A 22,059-nucleotide genomic window follows, 5' to 3' on the forward strand; every position below is an offset into this window, starting at 1 on the left:
GGGGATTACACGGCTTGTACAGGTATTTAAGAAGCGTCTGCGCTCGGACTGTGTCGCACGCGCCCCTTTTTGTGGTGCCGCTGCGCTGCTTCCATGCGACGCAAGTTGGACGGTCCGACTGATTCGGACTGAGCGCGGGATTTCACTTTCAAATTGTGTTGCAAGTCCAAGCACTTACATACACCACTAAAAAGATGGTGAACTCCTGCGGACCTGAGCGGGGAAGCGACACATGCAGGATATCGGGCAGAGGGCATTATAGACGGACAATGCACTTTATCTTTATCTCAACATCTATGATGCTTGGGATGTCTCCACATCAGATGAATAAGATCATCTACTGGAACATCTTAGGCAATTATTATATTTGTGACCTCAGATGGTGTAAGAAAACTGACCTCTGACCTTACCTGTGGTTCACCGCCGGCCTCTTTTGGTGCACCTAGGCTCAGCGGTGACAGACTGTGTAGGCCGTAGCGGATGTGGACTGTTGATGTGACATCTCGGCTGAGCCTCACCTGGACCATAATAAACTAGCGGTGGAACCGTGGTAAGTACAGAGGTAAGTATCAGTTCTTTTGTTTTTACACACCACCTGGGGCCACTTTTATGAAAATAATGGATCCTGGACAACCCCCTTAATGTCAAAATTTTAGGCAGTCCGCAGGTTATGTACGGTTTTGTAGGTTTGTTCTGAAGTTGAATTTGTATGTAAGGAAAAAAAACTTTGGAACAGTATTTTTTTTCTTACCTACAACAACAGGATTTTTACAATTTTGGGTGGCCATGGGAGCAAGGATTAGCAATAAAGCTTCATTGCAGACGCCTTCCATAACTATTGGAGCGTATTCAGATGAAAGCATGCGGCGGTGCGCTGGAGAGGAGTAGGGTTGACCACTCAACTCTCCATAGGGATGTACGTCGCACAGATGAACAAATGGGGAACAACGTGTTCTATCTTTTCCCCATGTACGGAGCTCCATGCCCCTATTACCATTTATGGGGACGTATATAAAGCCGTAAGCTTGCGGCCATATATACATCCAATGTACGTCGTGTGAATTTGCCCTTATGTTGATCATTGCATTGCTTCACCAGAGGTCACAGTGGCCTGACAGGGCATTTGTAACTAGGTGTCGCCTGTTAGTTATGTGTTCTTAAGTCGGGGACTGCCTGTACTATCTATGTGTTGTCCCTGAGGAGCACCATTGCCCCACAATGAATATTCATTTGCCCTATGTTTGAGAAAGGGTCTAGCACCTGAAACGCGTCGCAAAAGGACATACATTTGCTTTATCTTTATCTTATTTTATTTTTGCTAAATTTATTATATTAATTTCATTAAAGCAACTTATTTTGGCTAAACAGAAGTATTTGAATCTTTGGGAAGTGTACAGTCAGCGCCCCACGACAGCTCTAGTTTTGCCTCTTATTTTAACTCCAAGGTTCTATACAGGACCCATATCGCGGGTCCCTCTCTCCTCGCATCACTTACCTGTCCCCGTTACGGCGGCTGTGTGCACATGCCCCCAACTCCTAGGGTGCGTGCTCGCCGGCCCGCGAAGATTTAAAGGGCCAGCGTACCGCTGATTGGTGCTGGCCATTCCAGGATATGGTTAAAAGCCGGCCTCTCCAAGCATTCCCTGCCGGATATTCGTTCTCTATGCCGTTCAAAAAGATTGTACCCTTGTGCCTGTTTTTTGATTTCCCGTTTGACCCCGGTTCCATGTTTGACTTTGATCCTGTTCCGCCTGCCTTGACCTGCTGCCCGTCCTGACCTCCTGCCTGTCCCCGACTACGATTCTGCCTAACATCTGCGTACCTCGCCTTGGCTGCCACTGCGGTGAGAGTTGCATCTGTGCAACCACCTGGTGGTACCACACCGCAGCAAGTCCAGTCTGCTTTGCAGCGGGCTCTGGTGAAGACCGGGTGCCACTTAGATTCCGGTCCCAGGTGTTGACTTCTGTCATTGTCCACGGTGGTATAGGGGAGCCTGACACAGGGGTCCAGCCAGCCAGCATCAATCGCGAGAAGTTGGGCATTCAACCTACCTGGAGCCACGGGATAGTCCCTATTACATTCAAATCAAGTAGGAAGAGAGAATATGGAAGTAAATACATAAGACCAATAAATAGAAAGTTTTTTTTTGATGTCCACTTATTGCATTGTGCAGTTATCTAGTTGGGTTATAAAAAAAAAAAGTGAAATAAAGTAAAAAAAAATGCCCTCATTTCATAAGTGTTTTTATTTAGAAAGTGTTGAAATAAAAAAATTATTTTATTTTATTCCATTGTTAAAGTAACAACCAATATCATTACACTTTTCTGTGGTCAAGAAGTAAAACAAAAAAATGCGTTATTTTTTTTTTGTTTGTCTATTGTTCATAAATTTCTAAAATGACCAATAATCATTCCTAAGTACACAAAAAAGCCAAATCTGTCACATTGACCAACCAATATATTTTCTTAAAAAGGACAGGAAAACAGTATTTTATTGTGCAAAATATATAAAAATAATATAAAAAAATACAATCTTGTAATTTTTAGTCTTCTCCCACCAAAATGGTTGAATTCAAATGATGTAATATTATCCATCATGATGTCATTGAAAACTACATCTTATACCCAGAAAAAACCAACCCCCATAAAGTCAAATTAATGGCAAAATAACAAAAGCTACCCAACAAAACGGGGTAAAATATATAATTATTGAGGTACGGTACATGCAGTGTCATTTTTAATTATTATAAGGTTAAAGTGAAGTTACAGACAAAAATTAGGTTTAGCACAGCTGGAGAGCATCAATTCTAACCATATCTGTATCATGCTGCAGGCTTCTCCCTATCTGTAGATATAGGCTGGTATAGCTATCATCTTGTCTTAGAAAATCATATTCAGCTATTTCTGAAGTGGGCAGCACTTCCTGGCAATTCTATGAATCAGGACAGCCTGTTAGTGATTGGCCGACCTGCAGCATGTGATGAGTCAAATGCTTGTGACATCACTCCAGGTCCTTTGACAGAACACATAGCCTTTCACATGGATCAGGACAAGATTGTTTGTAAATGAAAGAACTGCAGCATGTGATGAGTCACATGCTTGTGACATCACTCCAGGTCCTATTTTCTTGCACTCTTCTACTACAGCCCCTCCTAAAAAGCCTCCTGTAGTCTCTAGCTTTTCTATATGGTTTCCCATGGTGACCAGAAAGCATGGCAAATGGAGATTAGCCAGAGGAGCAGGGGGGAGGGGGGTTGTCAAGGTAAAGCATATATATGTATCCTACAAACATATATATACACAGCGCCATACTCATATACCATATATACTGTCTAGCAGCACCCCCCTTATTAATTTACAATCCAGCAGCCTCCCCTCACTAATTAAATATTAAGCAGCCTCATATTTTGAATGAAATGTCCAGAACGTTCCCCTCAATAATTAAATGTCCAGCAGCCTCCCCCCATTGATTGACGCTACTTACCTCAGCGGTTCCTTTCCAGTGCCCCACGCTGCCATCACTCCGGTCCGTTCCTCTTTTTGTTTATGTTCAGCTTCCAACGTCCATCTCGGCCAGAAGCTGAATGCAGCGAAGCTTCCTTGGAGGGTCTCGGGAGGAAACTTAATCCATGATTATTTTCATTTCAGTCCCTATAACTCGTAGTCCTAATGCCCACAAAATTGCTCCTGTCCTTACAAGGACAGTCCCGGTTGCTCACCTTAACGTCTACCAAAAACCCTAGTTTTTTTTATGTAGTTTAACTTTCCCGACGCGTTTTCTCCTCATCCTCGGGATTCATTAGGGGTGATGGTATGGCACGTCCTTCCCAGTCACAGGGCAGGTGTGGCAGTGGCCATGTTTACCATTTCTGATCCGTGCCCCTGTTTGTTTACAGGGGCACAGAAGCCGCGCGCAGGGAGCTTCCGGTCCGCAATGTGGCCGGCTCCTCCAATCCGTCCCTATCTCTCAGCGTTGTAAGCGCTGGGAGATGGTGTCGATGGGAGCTTCTGGCTGGCCGGACATCGGGCTGCGCCGCGGGACATCGGTGGCGCCGGAGGAGGTAAGTAGATGTTTATCATAAATAGCCCACCCCAGCCCGGCCCTCAGTAATTTTTAAGACCCAGATAACCCCTTTAATAGCATTTGAGTAAAAGTTATATTTTATATGCTGTATATCCACCTTGCTTGTAATCTGCACTAGGGATTGGAAGTAGGGCTCTTCTTAGTGAGCTGGCTCATTAGGCACCGCTCACTAAGAAGAGCCGGCTCTTCTGGCTCATGAACAGCTCCCTATTACATGTCTAATAGGGAGTCTCAGGTCAGGCAGTCACCCCATTCCACACAACTTTTAACCCAATTTTATTGGGTTAAAGGGGGTGTGGTGTGCCAATTAGGGTGGGGTTAAGTGAGCTATCCACTCACTGAAGGGAGCCGACTCCCTTCGTTCACGTAAAAGAGCCGGCTCTTTAGTTGCATCTCCTGTGACCGCAATGGTTACGCCCCTGAACCTAAGGGTCATTGAAGTCTTAATCGACCCCTGACTAAAGATTTCTGTGGACCTCCTGGTCGTGGAACCATGTCTGCTTATGAATTTGGATCAGAGGAGACATGGAGGGGTAGTCATAAGTTATAATTAATGTTGGCTGAACTTTTGGTGCCTTTTTGAGATTGCTCTGGTTTAGCGAACACAATGGGGGTCATTTACTAAGGGCCTGAATCGTGTTTTTATGGCGATTTACCCGAATTTTCCGCAGCAGCGACACCTGGTGGACGTCGGAGGAACAACTTTAGTGAATTACCGGAAGACCCGAATCCTCCACACAGAACGCGCCTCTGGATCGCGAATGGACCGGGTAAGTAAATTTGCCCCAATATATCCGGGATGGAGGGGGTGGGGGGGGTTAGAGGTTGAGAGATCCAGACTGGATTCATCATGACCTTTGAACCTCCAGCTATGACCCTGCTGTCTGTATCCATTCCTGAATTAATATGGCGACTGTTGCTCCTTATTAAACACAGAAGGGTTGAAAAAGAATCAGGAAAAATGTATATACAGAGAAAGAAAACTCTTAATTTACATATATTGTATAAATATTTTGATCCGCGTGGTCCGGTGTTCGTTCCAGACCCTCCAATGATACGATGGTTCTGCAAGACAAACATTTAGTTGATTCAATAAGTTGTTCACATTGATATTTATAGAATCTAGCAAAATAATGGCTATTAACTTCCACTAACAGCGCCCCCTCTTGTCTCCAGGCAGTGAATGGTATTGCATTAATTTTAGCGGTCTGCTCTATATTACTACACACTATACATGGCTTTGGTTACTATATTCAGGTCATTATGTGATAGGGAGGACATAACATTCATTAAAGCGATGGATTTTACGCATATTTCATAGATGCCCACTAACTTCTTAAAGGGGTGTTTCCAACCCATAAAGTGATGGAATATTGCTATCGCTTTATGATCGGGGGTTGTGGGTCTTACTTATTACTGACCTTGACTTGTCTTTATTTTTTCTTTTAGTGTGTCTGTCTGTAGAAAGGAAAAAAATGTTGTGTTTTAGTAAAAAATTTAATTTCAGATGTCCCTGATAATTTATTAAATAAACCAGCTAACCCCTTTAATTTCCATAGGTCTTTACTCATGTCCCATACAAAGTGCTCATGTGCACTGTGAGGCTGCAAGCAGGAGCTCAGGTAACGCCCCCAGAGCCCTTCAGATGCATTAGCATAATTTTCAAAGTTGATTGTAGAAGGAAAGAGGCCATGGATAACAAATATAAGAGAATTAGCACAGTCATGGTGCCTGGATCTATGGTTTATCATGATGGATTTTGAAGGTAGATTTCCTTTGAATGCTTGAAATCCTCCATACATGCAGCAAAAACGTGATTGCTTTTCGACGCATGCACATTTTAGGAAAAGAGCAATAGCTCAATGTGCATATGCGGGATTTTATACAGGTCATTATGAAGGACTGCCAGATTGGTGCTCGGGGAGCAAAACTAACATTTCGGGGGATATTTATCTTACGCTGACGCTTGTGCTTGATAGCTTAGTAATAAGCTAGCATTTGCGATTATTTCAGGACCTGATGTGAGGCTGATGTGTGTATCATCAGCCTCATTTACATAAATGTTCTTAAAAATTGAAAACCATTGGACCAGCTTGAAACCATGGTTGTGTGCAGCCTGCTAAGAGATGGTGCACTGAGATGTTGCTTAAGTTAGATGCGCATGCACCAAAAATTTAGCAAGCTGCGCATGCGCAGAATTTTAAGTTGGCAGTTACCGATGACAAAAATGAAGCAGGTGAGGAAGGAAGGACTAAGGATAGGGAGGGAACGACGTGTCTGAGTGGTGCTCCGGGAGTATAACTAACAATTCATTTGAATAATCCTTTACATACATTTTCCTAAAAGCTGAACATCCAATGATCAATTTTTATTCAAAACACAAAAGTCCTTACCTTCGAATATGCAATCTGCTAACTAGATGGCGCATGTGCATTGAGATGGTGTTTGTTTCCTAAGATGCGTATGCGCCGCACTATAACTTTCTGGGTACATGTGCATTTTTCGAAATGAGCACCAGCTCAATGCACACGCGCTGGAATGTAATTGTGCCGCGCATGTCAAGCAGAGAATCACTGACATCAAAAAGATAGAAGAAGCATGAAGGGTGACACTGAGCAAGGTTAGCAATGGACCACTCCCTTTAAATGAATTTTTTTATACATTTCCATTTGCTTGCAAGTTTGCCCCCCCAAAAACCCCTTACATCTCAATAATAACGCAGCCACCGCAATCAGCAGAACGATAATGACGACAACGCTGGCGATGATATAAGGACGTTTGTTTTCGGCTGCCAAGGAATCTTCAATTTCCAATGACTGAAGAAAGAGAAGACACGTTTAGAATCGTGTAGAAATAATTTATAGAATAGATTTCTAGCCAAAGTGTCATAATATCAGTTTGTCGTTGGAGACGTCTTCAAACATCGGACTTTAAATATTCAGTAAAATTAATTTTTTTAAAAAAAACATCTGCCTGCTGTCACCACTAGGGGGAGCTCACTGCACATAGGTCTTTGATTTTGCATGTATCAGGTGTCACTGATGTTGGACTATACCTGACTCGCTGGCTTCACAGTAGAGGGAAGAGAAGAGTCATCAGAGATGGTCTTCGGGGTCACAGAAGGAGATTCAATGCCTGTGGGAAAACACTTTTTATTAAAATAGGGGCACAATAATCCTTGATTATTTGTATTAATAAAATAAAATCTAAACAAATGACCCTATTGTTCTCGAAACATTCAAAAAAATGTCTCTTATCTTATAAAACAGCACCAATTTTAATACATATTAAAAAAATAAATACATTTTAGGAGTTATCCCTTTAACAACTTTCAGGAATTCTGATTGGTATTGTCCCTGGAGATGTGTAATCAAACATTTGTTTGTAGCAGCAGGACTGTGAAAAATGCTTTAATATTTCAGTATTGTTGCACTGGGGGAGTGTCCTCACACTGCTGTGCTCTTAGAACTGCTCAACAGGTCCCCACAGACCTTCCCTTCTACTCTGAGTAGTTTGGGAGGATACTACAACAGAGAGGACAGGCTGTAGTGCAGCTCAATGCAAAGACTTAAAGGGGTTTTCCCACAAAGACAAGTTAGGCCCTATCCACGGGATAGGGGCCTAACTTGCTGATCAGTGGGGGTCTCAGTGCTGAGACCCCCAGAGATCGTGAAAATGAGAAGTCCGACCGACCCCCTCGACACTCCATGAAAGTAATGGAGCAGACGGCCGCGCATGACCGTTCTGCTCCATTCATCTCTATGGAGCTGACGACTGCGCATGACCGTTCTGCTCCATTCATTTCTATGGAGCTGACGACTGCGCATGATCGTTCTGCTCCATTCATCTCTTTGGGGCTGACGACCGCGCATGACCGTTCTGCTCCATTCATCTCTATGGAGCTGACGGAAATTTCCGAGCGCAGCGCTCACCGATCTCCTTCAGCTCCATAGAGATGAATGGAGCAGAACAGTCATGCGCGGTCGTCAGCTCCACTACTTTCATGGAGCAACGAGGGGTTGGTTCGACTTCTTGTTTTCGAGATATGTGGGGGTCTCAGCACTGAGACCCCCACTGATCAGCAAGTTAGGCCCCTATCCTGTGGATAGGGCCTAACTTGTCTTCATGGAAAAACCCCTTTAAAGAGGACCTGTCAGCTACAACATATGTAGTAGTTTTACACTGCTAGCGTTATCGGAACCCTCTGAAAACGCAAGCAGACGCTGCCGCAAAGTGCAATAGGACCGTCGGACCAAGCTCACAGCGGTCCGGCATATTTATGAGGGGACGGGACTAGGAGGCAGTGACTGTCACATGAAGCTCCTATGGAGTGAGAGGGGCGGTACAGGAAGAGGCAGCGCCTCCTAGTCCCGCCCCTTCATGAATACGACGGAGCTTGGTCCGGCGGTCCTATTGTATAGCGCGGCAGTGTCTGCTAGCGTTATTGGAGGTTTCCGATAACGCTAGCAGTGTAACACTGCTACATCTGGGGTAGCACTAGGAGCTGCTTACTTTAGTAAACAGCTCCTAGTGCCTTTTTTATGGGTGACAGGTCCTCTTGAAGGGCACAGCAGTGTGAGGACACACCCACCGTGTACTTAGTGATGTCACAAATATATTTTTTTAAGATTTAGACTTGAATTCTAATTTGCAAGTTGATGGCTGTGTCCTTCCTTGTGGACGTGCTCCAAGATCGCATGATCACCGCGACTAACAGTGCAGAACAGAGGCAGAACTTCTCCTCTCGCCTCCTCTGAGTCCTCATCTGTTTTAGCTGAGCCGTAGACCCTTCCCTATGATGACTATTGTTATGGGGTCAATTTAGTGCAATATCTCCTTTTACGGCAAAGGGCCTCCTGGAGCTTCTAACCCTCGTCCAATGACCAGGTGCCTAAATTGTCTACTCGCTCCTGGCCCAACTTACCTTTTCATCACCGACTTACCATGAGTAGTGTGGTATGGTTTGGTGGTACGTTTGGTGGGATCAGGAGGACTTGGAGCCACTGAAAAATAAAAACAAATACAATTTAGTGACCTCTGCAGGGGGTTCTTCATGGATGTCGTTCACTCATTGGGGGGTCTTCTGCTATTGTGTACAATGGCCTGGTTCTTGTGAAAGTGGGCTCAACTCAAAAATGAAATTATCTACTCAAACCTCCTTAAAGGTATTGTCCATGGCCTGTTTGCTGCCCCAATGGCACCTACCAAATATCTGGAGAAGTCCAAACCACAAACGCCATCAACATTTCTCCTATAGTGATTATCAGGGGTAAGGTGGTGGTGGAAAACTTATTAAAGGTGATGTCTGGAATATATAACACAAATGCTATGAGGGTCTCCTCACCTTCTTGTATCTTTACTTTTATCTCTATTTTCAGGTCATTGCCTAGTCCAGGGATCTCCACGCGGCAGCAGTAGGTTCCTTCATCTTCTTTGGTGGCCCCAGTGATGGTCAGGGACACGTCCCCCTGTCTGATGTGCCCCAGTAACTGGTATCTGTCAGATTTCCTCCAGGTCACATTGTAGCCATCAGTCCTGAGGATCTCATCATTACACCAAAAATTAGGACATCTACCTCGCCCCCAGCACATTGAGGTTGTTTTGGCAGAATATTTACAAGGTAACGTGATTCTACCATTCAATGGTCCAGTCACATGTTCTGCTGCTGCCACCAGACCTGAGAATAGAGATCAAATAACATATATAAAGTAGATTAATAAATAGATATGATATAGATAGATATGAGATAGATAGATATGAAATAGATGGATAGATATGAGATACATATGAGATAGATAGATAGATATGAGATAGATGATAGATATGAGATAGATAGATGATAGATATGAGATAGATAGATGATAGATATGAGATAGATATGAGATAGATATGAGATAGATATGAGATAGATAGATGATAGATATGAGATAGATATGAGATAGATATGAGATAGATAGATGATAGATATGAGATAGATATGAGATAGATATGAGATAGATAGATAGATAGATATGAGATAGATAGATATGAGATAGATAGATATGAGATAGATAGATAGATATGAGATAGATAGATAGATTGAGATGAGATAGATAGATATGAGATGGATAGATAGTTATGAGATATAGATGATAGATAGATAATAAATAGAGTGAGATGAAATTGATAGATATTAGGCTATATTCACACTAACGCATGTTTGCCCGGCGCTATAGGCGTCTATGGAGACGTATATTCAGCGGCAAACTTGTGGCCGGATATATGTCCCCGCAACAGCCGTCTGTATGAGGTCTTAGATTTTTATTATATTATTATTATTATTATATATTCATAATTCCTTTCTGTGAGGTGAATATGGGCGTTTCTGCCCCTCAGTATGTGCTGTGTCTGCGCCTTGTTACCACCTGATATACTTTTGCTGTGGTTTTTGTTGTTGATGCATTTTTCACGTCTACATTTTCACATTCGCTCCCCCGCGTTTCGCACTTCTCTCACATCAGTCCAGCGCTTGTATGTGGTAATATGCACACACCGGCTCAATACTGAATATTAAAGGGGTTTTCCAGTAAAGGGTCGGCTGGAGCGGGGGCATGGGAATAAAATAACAGATCTCGCTCTGACTCCATGTTCCCACCGCGTTGTCCTCTGGTTCTATGTAGAAGCTTCTGATTGGGTCGGAAGCGTCAGCGGTCATGTACCGTAACTGCTGCGACCTGTTGATGGCCTCGGTGGTCACAGAAGGTCACATGACTGTTGAATGTCTCCGTCTCCCTCCTGTGACCTCTGACACTTCCTGTACAGTTACAGGTGTCCACAACGGACTGAAAGACAAAACCTCAAGGGGAGTGAGGTAAGTACCTTCAATTTTTTAAATTTTTTTTGGATTTTTATTCACAGCCCTTGAACTTGTCCTTATTTTAAACATGACATCTACACGTTTAAATGTATTTTCTAGATATTTTATTTGATAGAGCAACGCAAAAGATTAAGTGTGAAAAACGTGTGCAGCTCCCTGTACCCTAATACCCCTAAATAAATCCTCCCCTACCTGTGGAGGGAACACTGCACATCCCTCTGAACACACAGTGGTGGTTTAAGTGATCCATGGGCCCCGAGCTGTTCACATGCCAAGGGTCCCCCAGCATCCAAACCTACTTTGTGCCCTGAGGCCTAATCTCCTCCACCCAACAATACCACTGCAGCCCGTACTGGCCCCCTTTAATGAAATGTCCACAGCAGAGCCACCCTTCAATGAAATATCAACCGAAGAGACCCTTTTAACGAAATGTCCACAGCAGATGCCCCCTTTACAGAAATGTCCACAGCAGAGCCCCCCTTTACAGAAATGTCCACAGCAGAGCCCCCCTATACAGAAATGTCCACAGCAGAGCCCCCCTATACAGAAATGTCCACAGCAGAGCCCCCCTATACAGAAATGTCCACAGCAGAGCCACCCTTCAATGAAATATCAACCGAAGAGACCCTTTTAACGAAATGTCCACAGCAGATGCCCCCTTTACAGAAATGTCCACAGCAGATGCCCCCTTTACAGAAATGTCCACAGCAGAGCCCCCCTTTACAGAAATGTCCACAGCAGAGCCCCCCTATACAGAAATGTCCACAGCAGAGCCCCCCTATACAGAAATGTCCACAGCAGAGCCCCCCTTTACAGAAATGTCCACAGCAGAGCCCCCCTTTACAGAAATGTCCACAGCAGAGCCCCCCTTTACAGAAATGTCCACAGCAGAGCCACCCTTCAATGAAATATCAACTGAAGAGACCCTTTTAACGAAATGTCCACAGCAGAGCCCCCTTTACAGAAATATCCGCAGCAGAGCCCCCTCGCATAAAATGTCCACAGCAGAGCACCCTTTACAGAAATATCCGCAGCAGAGCCCCCTCGCATAAAATGTCCACAGCAGACTCTCCCTTTACAGAAATGTCCACAGCAGAGCCCTCTTTATAGAAATGTCCAATGCAGATGCCCCTTTAATGAAATTTCCAAAGCAGAGCCCCCTTTACAGGAAGGTACACAGAAGAGCCCCTCTTTACACAACTGTACACAGCAGAGCCCCCTTTACACAACTGTACACAGCAGAGCCCCCTTTACAGAAATGGCCACAACAGAGCCCCCTTTAATGAAATGTCCAAAGCAGAGCCCCCTTTACACAACTGTCCACAGCAGAGCCGCCTTTACACAACTGTCCACAGCAGAGCCGCCTTTACACAACTGTCCACAGCAGAGCCCCCCTATTCAGAAATGTCCACAGCAGAGCCCCCTTTAAACAACTGTCCACAGCAGCGCCCCCTTTACACAACTGTCCACAGCACAGCAGAGCCCCTTTTACAGAAATGTCCACAGAAGTTCATCAACCGATGTGACTGAGCTGGAACAATGGTGCAAAGAACAGAATAACCCTCAGCCTTTAGGTTGTGCAAAGAAGAAAAGAGGAACCTCCAGCCTCTAAATGTGCAAATCTGGGAGAGACGTCCACCAACAGATCTGCAGCTGAAGTCATCCGTGCAGATTACTGGAAGGGAATACATCTGCACACCACACTTTTCAGCTTTTACATTTCAAAAATCTGCAAAAGCTCTTTACAGTCCATAAATACTTCATACTGTGTACTGCTCTATCACCAAAATATTAGTTCCACGTGTGGGAATACCTTTACAAACCACTGTAGATAGAGACATGTAAGACATGTATGTCTGTAATGTCTGTACTAGTGTCTGCAGTGTATGTAATGTCTGCACTCGTGTCTGTAATGTCTGTATTATCTGTACTAGTGTCTGTAGTGTATGTATTATCTGTACTAGTGTCTGTAGTGTATGTAATTTATGTACCAGTGTCTGCAGTGTATATAATGTCTGTACTAGTGTCTGCAGTATATGTAATTTCTGTACCAGTGTCTGCAGTGTATGTAATGTGTGTACTAGTGTCTGCAGTGTATGTAATGTCTGTACTAGTGTCTGCAGTGTCTGTAATGTGTGTACTAGTGTCTGCAGTGTATGTAATGTCTGTACTAGTGTCTACAGTGTATGTAATGTCTGTACTAGTGACTGCAGTGTATGTAATTTCTGTACCAGTGTCTGCAGTGTATGTAATGTCTGTACTAGTGTCTGCAGTGTATGTAACGTCTATACTAGTGTCTGTAGTGTATGTAACGTCTGTACTAGTGTCTGTAGTGTATGTAACGTCTGTACCAGTGTCTGCAGTGTATGTAATATCTGTACTAGTGACTGCAGTGTATGTAATTTCTGTACCAGTGTCTGCAGTGTATGTAATATCTGTACCAGTGTCTGCAGTGTATGTAATGTCTGTACTAGTGTCTGCAGTGTATGTAATGTGTGTACTAGTGTCTGCAGTGTATGTAATGTCTGTACTAGTGTCTACAGTGTATGTAATGTCTGTACTAGTGTCTGCAGTGTCTGTAATGTCTGTACTAGTGTCTGCAGTGTCTGTATTATTTGTACCAGTGTCTGCAGTGTCTGTATTATCTGTACCAGTGTCTGAAGTGTCTGTAATGTCTGTACTAGTGTCTGCAGTGTGTGTAATGTCTGTACTAGTGTCTGCAGTGTCTGTAATGTCTGTACTAGTCTCTGTAATATCTGTACTAGTGTCTGTATTTTCTGTACTAATGTCTGCATTGTATGTAATGTCTGTACTCGTGTCTGTAATGTCTGTATTATCTGTACTAGTGTCTGTAGTGTATGTAATGTCTGTACTAGTGTCTGTAGTGTATGTGATGTCTGTACTAGTGTCTGTAGTGTATGTAACATCTGAACCAGTGTCTGTAGCGTATGTAACGTCTGTACTAGTGTCTGCAGTGTATGTAATGTCTGTACTAGTGTCTGCAGTGTATGTAATGTCTGTACCAATGTCTGCAGTGTATGTAATGTCTGTACCAATGTCTGCAGTGTATGTAACGTCTGTCCTAGTGTCTGTAGTGTATGTAACGTCTGTACCAGTGTTTGCAGTGTATGTAATGTCTGTACTAGTGTCTGCAGTGTATGTAGTGTCTGCAGTGTATGTAATGTCTGTACCAATGTCTGCAGTGTATGTAATGTCTGTACTAGTGTCTGCAGTGTATGTAATGTCTGTACTAGTGTCTACAGTGTATGTAATGTCTGTACTAGTGTCTGCAGTGTCTGTATTATCTGTACTCGTGTCTGTAATGTCTGTATTATCTGTACTAGTGTCTGCAGTGTCTGTAATGTCTGTACTAGTGTCTGCAGTGTATGTAATGTCTGTACTAGTGTCTGCAGTGTATGTAATGTCTGTACTAGTATCTGTAATGTCTGTATTATCTGTACTAGTGTCTGCAGTGTCTGTAATGTCTGTACTAGTGTCTGCAGTGTGTGTAATGTCTGTACTAGTGTCTGCAGTGTATGTAATGTCTGTACTAGTGTCTGTATTATCTGTACTAGTGTCTGCAGTGTATGTTATGTCTGCACTCATGTCTGTATTATCTGTACTAGTGTATGTAATGTCTGTACTAGTGTCTGTAGTGTATGTGATGTCTGTACTAGTGTCTGCAGTGTCTGTAATGTCTGTACTAGTGTCTGTAGTGTATGTAACGTCTGAACTAGTGTCTGTAGCGTATGTAACGTCTGTACTAGTGTCTGCAGTGTATGTAATGTCTGTACTAGTGTCTGCAGTGTATGTAATGTCTGTACCAATGTCTGCAGAGTATGTAATGTCTGTACTAGTGCCTGCAGTGTCTGTAATGTCTCTACTAGTGTCTACAGTGTATGTACTGTCTGTACTAGTGTTTGCAGTGTCTGTATTATCTGTACAAGTGTCTACAGTGTATGTAATGTGTGTACTAGTATCTGCAGTGTCTGTAATGTCTGTACTAGTGCATGCAGTGTCTGTATTATCTGTACCAGTGTCTGCAGTGTATGTAATGTCTATACTAGTGTCTGCAGTGTCTGTAATGTCTGTACTAGTGTCTGCAGTGTCTGTATTATCTGTACAGGCGTCTACAGTGTATGTAATGTGTGTACTAGTATCTGCAGTATATGTAATGTCTGTACTAGTGTCTGTAGTGTATGTAATGTGTGTACTAGTGTCTGTATTATCTGTACTAGTGTCTGCAGTGTATGTTATGTCTGCACTCATGTCTGTATTATCTGTACTAGTGTCTGTAGTGTATGTAATGTCTGTACTAGTGTCTGTAGTGTATGTGATGTCTGTACTAGTGTCTGCAGTGTCTGTAATGTCTGTACTAGTGTCTGTAGTGTATGTAACGTCTGAACTAGTGTCTGTAGCGTATGTAACGTCTGTACTAGTGTCTGCAGTGTATGTAATGTCTGTACTAGTGTCTGCAGTGTATGTAATGTCTGTACCAATGTCTGCAGTGTATGTAATGTCTGTACTAGTTCCTGCAGTGTCTGTAATGTCTGTACTAGTGTCTACAGTGTATGTAATGTGTGTACTAGTATCTGCAGTGTCTGTAATGTCTGTACTAGTGCATGCACTGTCTGTATTGTCTGTACCAGTGTCTGCAGTGTATGTAATGTCTGTACTAGTGTCTGCAGTGTATGTAATGTGTGTACTAGTATCTGCAGTGTATGTAATGTCTGTACTAGTGTCTGCAGTGTCTGTAATGTCTGTACTAGTGTCTGCAGTGTCTGTATTATCGGTACAGGCGTCTACAATGTATGTAATGTCTGTACTAGTGCCTGCAGTGTCTGTAATGTCTGTACTAGTGTCTACAGTGTATGTAATGTCTGTACTAGTGTCTGCAGTGTCTGTAATGTCTGTACTAGTGTCTGCAGTGTCTGTATTATCTGTACAAGTGTCTACAGTGTATGTAATGTGTGTACTAGTATCTGCAGTGTCTGTAATGTCTGTACTAGTGCATGCACTGTCTGTATTGTCTGTACCAGTGTCTGCAGTGTATGTAATGTCTGTACTAGTGTCTGTAGCGTATGTAGTGTCTGTACTAGTGTCTGCAGTGTATGAATGTTTGTACAAGTGTCTGCAGTGTATGTAATGTCTGTACTAGTGTCTGCAGTGTCTGTAATGTGTGTACTAGTGTCTGCAGTGTCTGTAATGTGTGTACTAGTGTCTGCAGTGTCTGTAATGTGTGTACTAGTGTCTGCAGTGTCTGGCTGAGCTCGGCTGCTGGGGATGAGCTGCTCTGCACAGGGGCTCAGTGTTACTTATCAGTTAACGCCACCTTCGGGCTGAAGTGCGCCTGAATGAAAACAGGCGCAACAAAACAGCTGGATTGGTGGGATAGATAAGGGAAACCTAGTTATTTTTGCTGCGCGGCTAGTTTGGCATTTAATTGCAAAAATGGTTTAAAAACGGTGAGAGAAAGAGATAGATATGAGATAGATAGATATGAGATAGATAGATATGAGATAGATAGATAGGAGATAGATAGATAGATATGAGATGGATAGATAGATAGATAGATAGATAGATAGATAGATAGATAGATAGATACTGTAGATATGAGATAGATAGGTAGATATGAGATGGATAGATAGATGGGGGACATTAATCATAGTCTGTTAGACAGTTTTGAGCATCTTTTAGCGCAAAAATCTGGCGCATCTTGTTAATTTGGCGCACGGCAAAGTTCGGCACTTAGTGGTTTTGAGTCCCTGCGCCTTATCTGACATAGTGAGAGCCTCCTATACAGATGTTTGCACGGGATCTATCACTAATTTGCACCTAAAGAGGCACAAAACAAGGCGCAAAAATGCACCTACTCTGAGCAGGTCCACTTCCAAAAAACTTCCCTTTTCATTACTAAAAACATACATTTTAGGTTCCCAAATGAAGAATTCCCTCTATGCAACATGGAAAATACTTCGGAGCAGTTTTAAAATGTAAAATTTCTCCAGTAACGACTTCATAATTTCCTATGGGATCATCTCTGGGAGCGATTATTGTCTTATTGTACAGATCTGAGAACATTATCAGTCTCTGTTTCCTGTACATTATGGGGGGACATTAATCATAGTGGGTCTCAGGTTCGCCTGTTTTTGCGCCTGGTTTGCTCTTCTTTTTGGCTCCTGATCTATGATGGATCTGGTTCTGCCTTAGTAAATGCTCTTTGGAATTGTCGCATGTCCCATTCATTTGCCCCTAAATTAGCGCCTAATTTGGCGCTATTGTTAGATCTCATTTGTGAGCAATAATGAAGGGAGACTGAGAAAATGTGACAGAACGTTCAGGGCGTCATCTCTGCACAAAAACTATCATTGTGATGTAACTGCAGGGACTAAAAGTTACAGATGTAAAAAAAAAAAAAAAAATTCTTGCTGAAATGAGTCTTTGCCTTTTTTTATTATAATTTAGTCCCTGCAGTTACATCACAATGATAGTTTTTTTGTGCAGAGATGACGCCCTGAACGTTCTGTCACATTTTCTCAGTCTCCTTTCATTATTGCTCACAAATGAGATCTAACAATTTGAGACAAATTTAGGCGCAAATGAATGGGACATACGACAATTCCAAAGTGCATTTACTAAGGCAGAACTAGATCCATCATAGATCAGGAGCCAAAAAGAAGAGCAAACCAGGCGCAAAAACAGGCGAACCTGAGATCCCCTATGATTAATGACCCCCAAGATAGATATGAGATAGAATGATGATTTGGTGACTTACCTGTGGTAAATATTACATATAAGCAGAGTCTAACACACAGGAGACTCATTTCTTGTGGCGCTGCTGATCACTGATCCGGTTTCTTAGACGACTGCTGATCTATGTACGTGGTTCTGCTTTTCTAGAAGGAAATGAAAGAAAACCTTTGTGTGGTAAATGAGTCACGCACATCGCAGTCCTGATAGGGTGATAACCATAAGGAGCCCACCGAGAAAGCAAAACACTTCATACATGACATGACGTCGTGCTATGGACACCGGCCTGTGTGTGCATTAAGTCTCCCCCTAGGTTTATCCGTCGTTCGGATTGTTTCCATCAGGTCACCGCGGAGGCACTGTGCTTGGCTGTTTCCGTAACTCTAACCCAAGGATGGGACAATCACACTTGTATGTTTCATTATAAATATGTTGGGGGACATTAATCATAGTCAGTTAGACTGTTTTGAGCGTCTTTTAACGCTAAAATCTGGCGCATCTCGTTAATTAGGCGCATTTATGCGCCATTTCTGGCGCACGGCAAAGTTCGGCACGTAGTGGTTTTGAGTCTCTGCGCCTTATCTGACATAGTGAGTGCGTCCTAAACAGATGTTTGCACGGGATCTATCACAAAAGTGCGCCTAAAAAGGCACAAAATAGGCGCAGAAAATGCACCTGCTCTGAGCAGGTGCACTTCCAAAAAACTTCCCTTTTCATTACTAAAAACAGACATTTTAGGTTCCCAAATGAAGAATAACCTCTATGTAACATGGAAAATACTTCGGAGCAGTTTTAAAATGCAAAATTTCTCCAGTAAGGACTTCATCATTGTCTATGGGATCATCTCTGGGAGTGATTATTGTCTTATTGTACAGATCTGAGAATATTATCAGTCTCCATTTCATGTAAATTACAATAAAAAGGGAAAAGACTCATTTCAGCAAGAATTTTTTTTTTTTTTTTTCCATCTCTGTCACTTTTAGTCCCTGCATTTGCATCATAATGATATTTTTTTTGTGCAGAGATGAAGCCCTGAACGTTCTGTCACATTTTCTCAGTCTCCTTTCATTATTGCTCACAAATGAGATCTAACAATTGCGCCAAATTTGGCGCTAATTTAGGCGCAAATGAATGGGACATGAGACAAATCCAAAGTGCATTTACTAAGGCAGAACCAGATCCATCATAGATCAGGAGCCAAAAAGAAGAGCAAACCAGGCGCAAAAACAGGCGAACCTGAGACCCCACTATGATTAATGTCCCCCGTTGTTTTTTTCTAATATTTGGAATCCTGTAGAGCGATTTGTCATGACTGACACAGTCCTGGGGTGTGACATTACTAAACCGTAACCACCAAGTCCCCTTAGGCACACTCAGGCTTCTTAGCTGTCGCCCTCCTACATAAATGTCATTTCTATAAAGTTCACCAGTCTGTGGCTACAACCGCTCGCTAAAAAATAGGGACCATAGAATCCAAGGAGTAAGATTGTCCTCATAAAATTGTGAAGGACACCCCTGTCGCTCATGTCCTCTGCATGCAGGGAGGGTGGTCCGGGTACGACTGTGTGTCACACTCAATTTCAGGAGGAAGTTCTGGTTTCCACAATGAATCACATATGTATCGGCCGGGGACCGGCTTCTTTAAGAAAACCTTGAGAATCTTGTGACTTCTAGAATCTGGTGTCCTTAAGTAAGACCACATCGCGAGGAAGTGACCTTTTCATGTAGTGTTAGAACATCGGCTGAGGTCCTTGAGACTATTGGTGACTTGTGCATTGTATGTTCTGAGGTAAATTGGTGCCGTATCTGGGAGAAGCTGAGTCAGGTCACACGTGGGAGGACACTTGAAGAAGCTTCGTGTAAGCCCAGACTTCTACTGTAGACACGCAGAAGATCCAGAGCAAGACCTGAGAGACTGAATGTTCCTCACTGGAAGTCTATTTTAAGCAAAGACTTGGCTCCAAAGGGCCCAGGGTAACAATAATGGAGCCACCGGTTCTGGCTTGGGGGTATCGTAGGAGGACAATATCTGGTCACCTTCCCTGGAGACACAAGGGGGGTCATTTACTAAGATTTGCATTTTTCCATCGCGTTACCCGAATATTTCCATTTTGCGCTGATTTTCCCTGAATTGCCCCGGGTTTTTGGTGCACAAGATCGTATTGTGGCGCATCGGCGCCGGCATGCACCCGATGGAAAACGGGGGGCGTGGTTGTAAGAAAACCTGACGGATTCGGAAAAACCGCCGTATTTTTTGAAAAAAAGTGTCGCTTGACACGCGCTTACCTGCACCTAGGGTAGCTTGGTGAACTTCAGTGAACTCCGACGGAATTCAGCGCAGCAGCGACACCTGGTGGACGTCAGAGGAACTACCTTAGTGAATCGCCGGAAGACCCGAATCCACCGCAGAGAAGGCGCCGCTGGATCGCGACACGACCGGGTAAGTAAATCTGCCCCAATGTCTCTGGCATTAATAACTACAGATATCCACCACCACAAATCTCTTTGGCTTCTTCCAAACCCAATTTGGTTGACTCTTCCAGGCTCCCTATCCTTCTGCCATGTTTTTGCTCCCCATTGGATGACCCAAATCCCATCCCTTATTGTCCCCATATGGTATCATACCCACTTTAGAGACTTCAATGGCCCATAATCTGCATTATAATAATGGGGGCCCAAAATGTCTTCATATTTGGGCCCTCACTGTATAATGATCTCTTCCCATGTGCCCCCTCCCACTTCAAAATGCTAACTACCATGACCTCCTTACTGTATAATGCACTTTTCCTGAGCCTCAACCAGTTTATAATGACCCCTATCATGACCTCCCCATTAAATAAAGCCTCGCCCACCTTATGATGCCCCTACCATGACCTCTCCACTGTAAGATACCCCTTTCCAGTACCCCACTCACTTTATAATTCCCCATATCATGGCACCCAATGTATAATGTCCTCTTCCTGCCCCCCCACTTTATAATGCCCCCCTTATATGACCTCTCAAAGTATAATTCCCCCCTATTATGACCTCTCACGGTATAATGCCCCCTATTGGAACCACCCCATTGTATAATGTCCTCTATTGTTGCCCATCCCTGAACCCTCCCCACCATATAATGCCCCTGTTTGAAGGTTTCACCCTCTCCCTTGTGGGTCAGTCCGGAGCTTGTCTTTTGGATAATTGGGCAGATTTATCAAGCTGCCTAAGAGTAAGAATGTGCTTAGCTGCCCAACCAATTACAGCTCAGCTTTCATTTTATGAATATGCCCATGAATATTTTAAAGGGGGAGCTGTAATTGGTTGCCATGGGCAACTAAGCACTTTCTTACTCTTAGGCAGCTTGATAAATCTGCCCCAATATTTCTATGTAGCTACATATAAAAAGTTACTTTATTAATTAAATGATGTGATATAAATTTTGTCTGTCTCTTTGTGAATGTCCAGTGATCCGATGGTGGAGATCCTATAAAACAACATAAAGGTAATTAGATAAAAGTTGTCTGGTTATTAATAAGTCCATCACTCACCAATAGAAATTGGGGTATGTCAGGATCGGAGGTAGTGGATCCTCTGAACCACCGCGGGCGATGACACAAGGTGACAGCTGGGACCGGAGTCTAAGTGGTACCCGCTTTTCACCAGAGCCCACCACAAAGCGGGTTGGACTTGTTGCGGCGTGGTACCAGCAGGTCGTTCTACAAGGTCGAGGTACAGGAGCGGCAGGCAATCTCGTAGTCAAGGAAAGGCAAGAGGTCAGGACGGGCAGCACAACATCAGAGTCAGGGACATAGCAATAGGTCAAGGCAGCGGAGGAGCGCAGTCAGGAACGGAACCGGGGTCACAACGGGAAATCACAATAATAGCGCAAGGCATCAGACTAAGCTTTCTCTAAGGCACAAGGCACGTAGATCCAGCAGGGAATGCTGGGAGAGGCCGGCTTAAATCAGTTTCCTGGGAATGGCCAGCACCAATTAACACTGCGCTGGGCCTTTACATCCCAGAGTGCTACCGTGCGCGCACCCTAGGAAGCAGGGACGCGCGCGGTCGGTTGCCGGAGCAGGAACGCGGCCAGTTAATGTATTGAGGGGAGACACGGGTGCGGGGGCACCCATGACAGGTAAAGTAGTTGTGTATGATTATTTAAAGGGATCATTTCTTTGTTAAATATTAATATCAAATGTCCGATTAACGGAACGTCGAAATATCTAAAATTAACTGAAAATTTATGACATTTTAATTCCAAAAATTGGAAAAAAAATCAGCACATCTATAGGAATGGTGCGCGCTATCCCAAGACACCTTCCAACAGGTCCTACTTATAATAAAACTAAAAAATAGGCAGAACTCCAACTTTGAAAAAAGTAAAAATG

General features: G+C 43.4%; 1 protein-coding gene across 1 annotated transcript; it reads right to left on the bottom strand.

Annotated features, from left to right (window-relative positions):
* Nucleotides 1–2,293: 2,293 nt before the first annotated feature.
* LOC140126189 (hepatitis A virus cellular receptor 1 homolog) lies at nt 2,294–18,223 on the bottom strand. The gene is made up of 7 exons (XM_072145375.1): nt 17,715–18,223; nt 9,428–9,760; nt 9,027–9,086; nt 7,139–7,218; nt 6,788–6,899; nt 5,505–5,541; nt 2,294–5,148 (listed from the first exon to the last, which is right to left on the bottom strand). Exons 1-7 carry the CDS (start codon nt 17,761–17,763, stop codon nt 5,070–5,072), a joined length of 750 nt encoding a protein of 249 aa, XP_072001476.1. The 5' UTR covers nt 17,764–18,223; the 3' UTR covers nt 2,294–5,069.
* Between the last annotated feature and the right edge of the window lie 3,836 nt (nt 18,224–22,059).

The sequence above is a fragment of the Engystomops pustulosus genome, chromosome 4 (assembly GCF_040894005.1).
Source record: "Engystomops pustulosus chromosome 4, aEngPut4.maternal, whole genome shotgun sequence".
NCBI lineage: Eukaryota > Metazoa > Chordata > Amphibia > Anura > Leptodactylidae > Engystomops > Engystomops pustulosus.

What these genes read in the sequence shown, in the direction of transcription:
- LOC140126189 (XM_072145375.1), bottom strand. Translation starts at nt 17,763, where the DNA reads ATGAGTCTCCTGTGTGTTAGACTCTGCTTATATGTAATATTTACCACA. An exon ending in ACCATACCACACTACTCATG is followed by an intron (nt 7,219 to 9,026) that starts GTAAGTCGGTGA and finishes GTTTTCCCACAG; the next exon opens with GCATTGAATCTCCTTCTGTG. An exon ending in CTGTGAAGCCAGCGAGTCAG is followed by an intron (nt 6,900 to 7,138) that starts GTATAGTCCAAC and finishes CTCTTTCTTCAG; the next exon opens with TCATTGGAAATTGAAGATTC.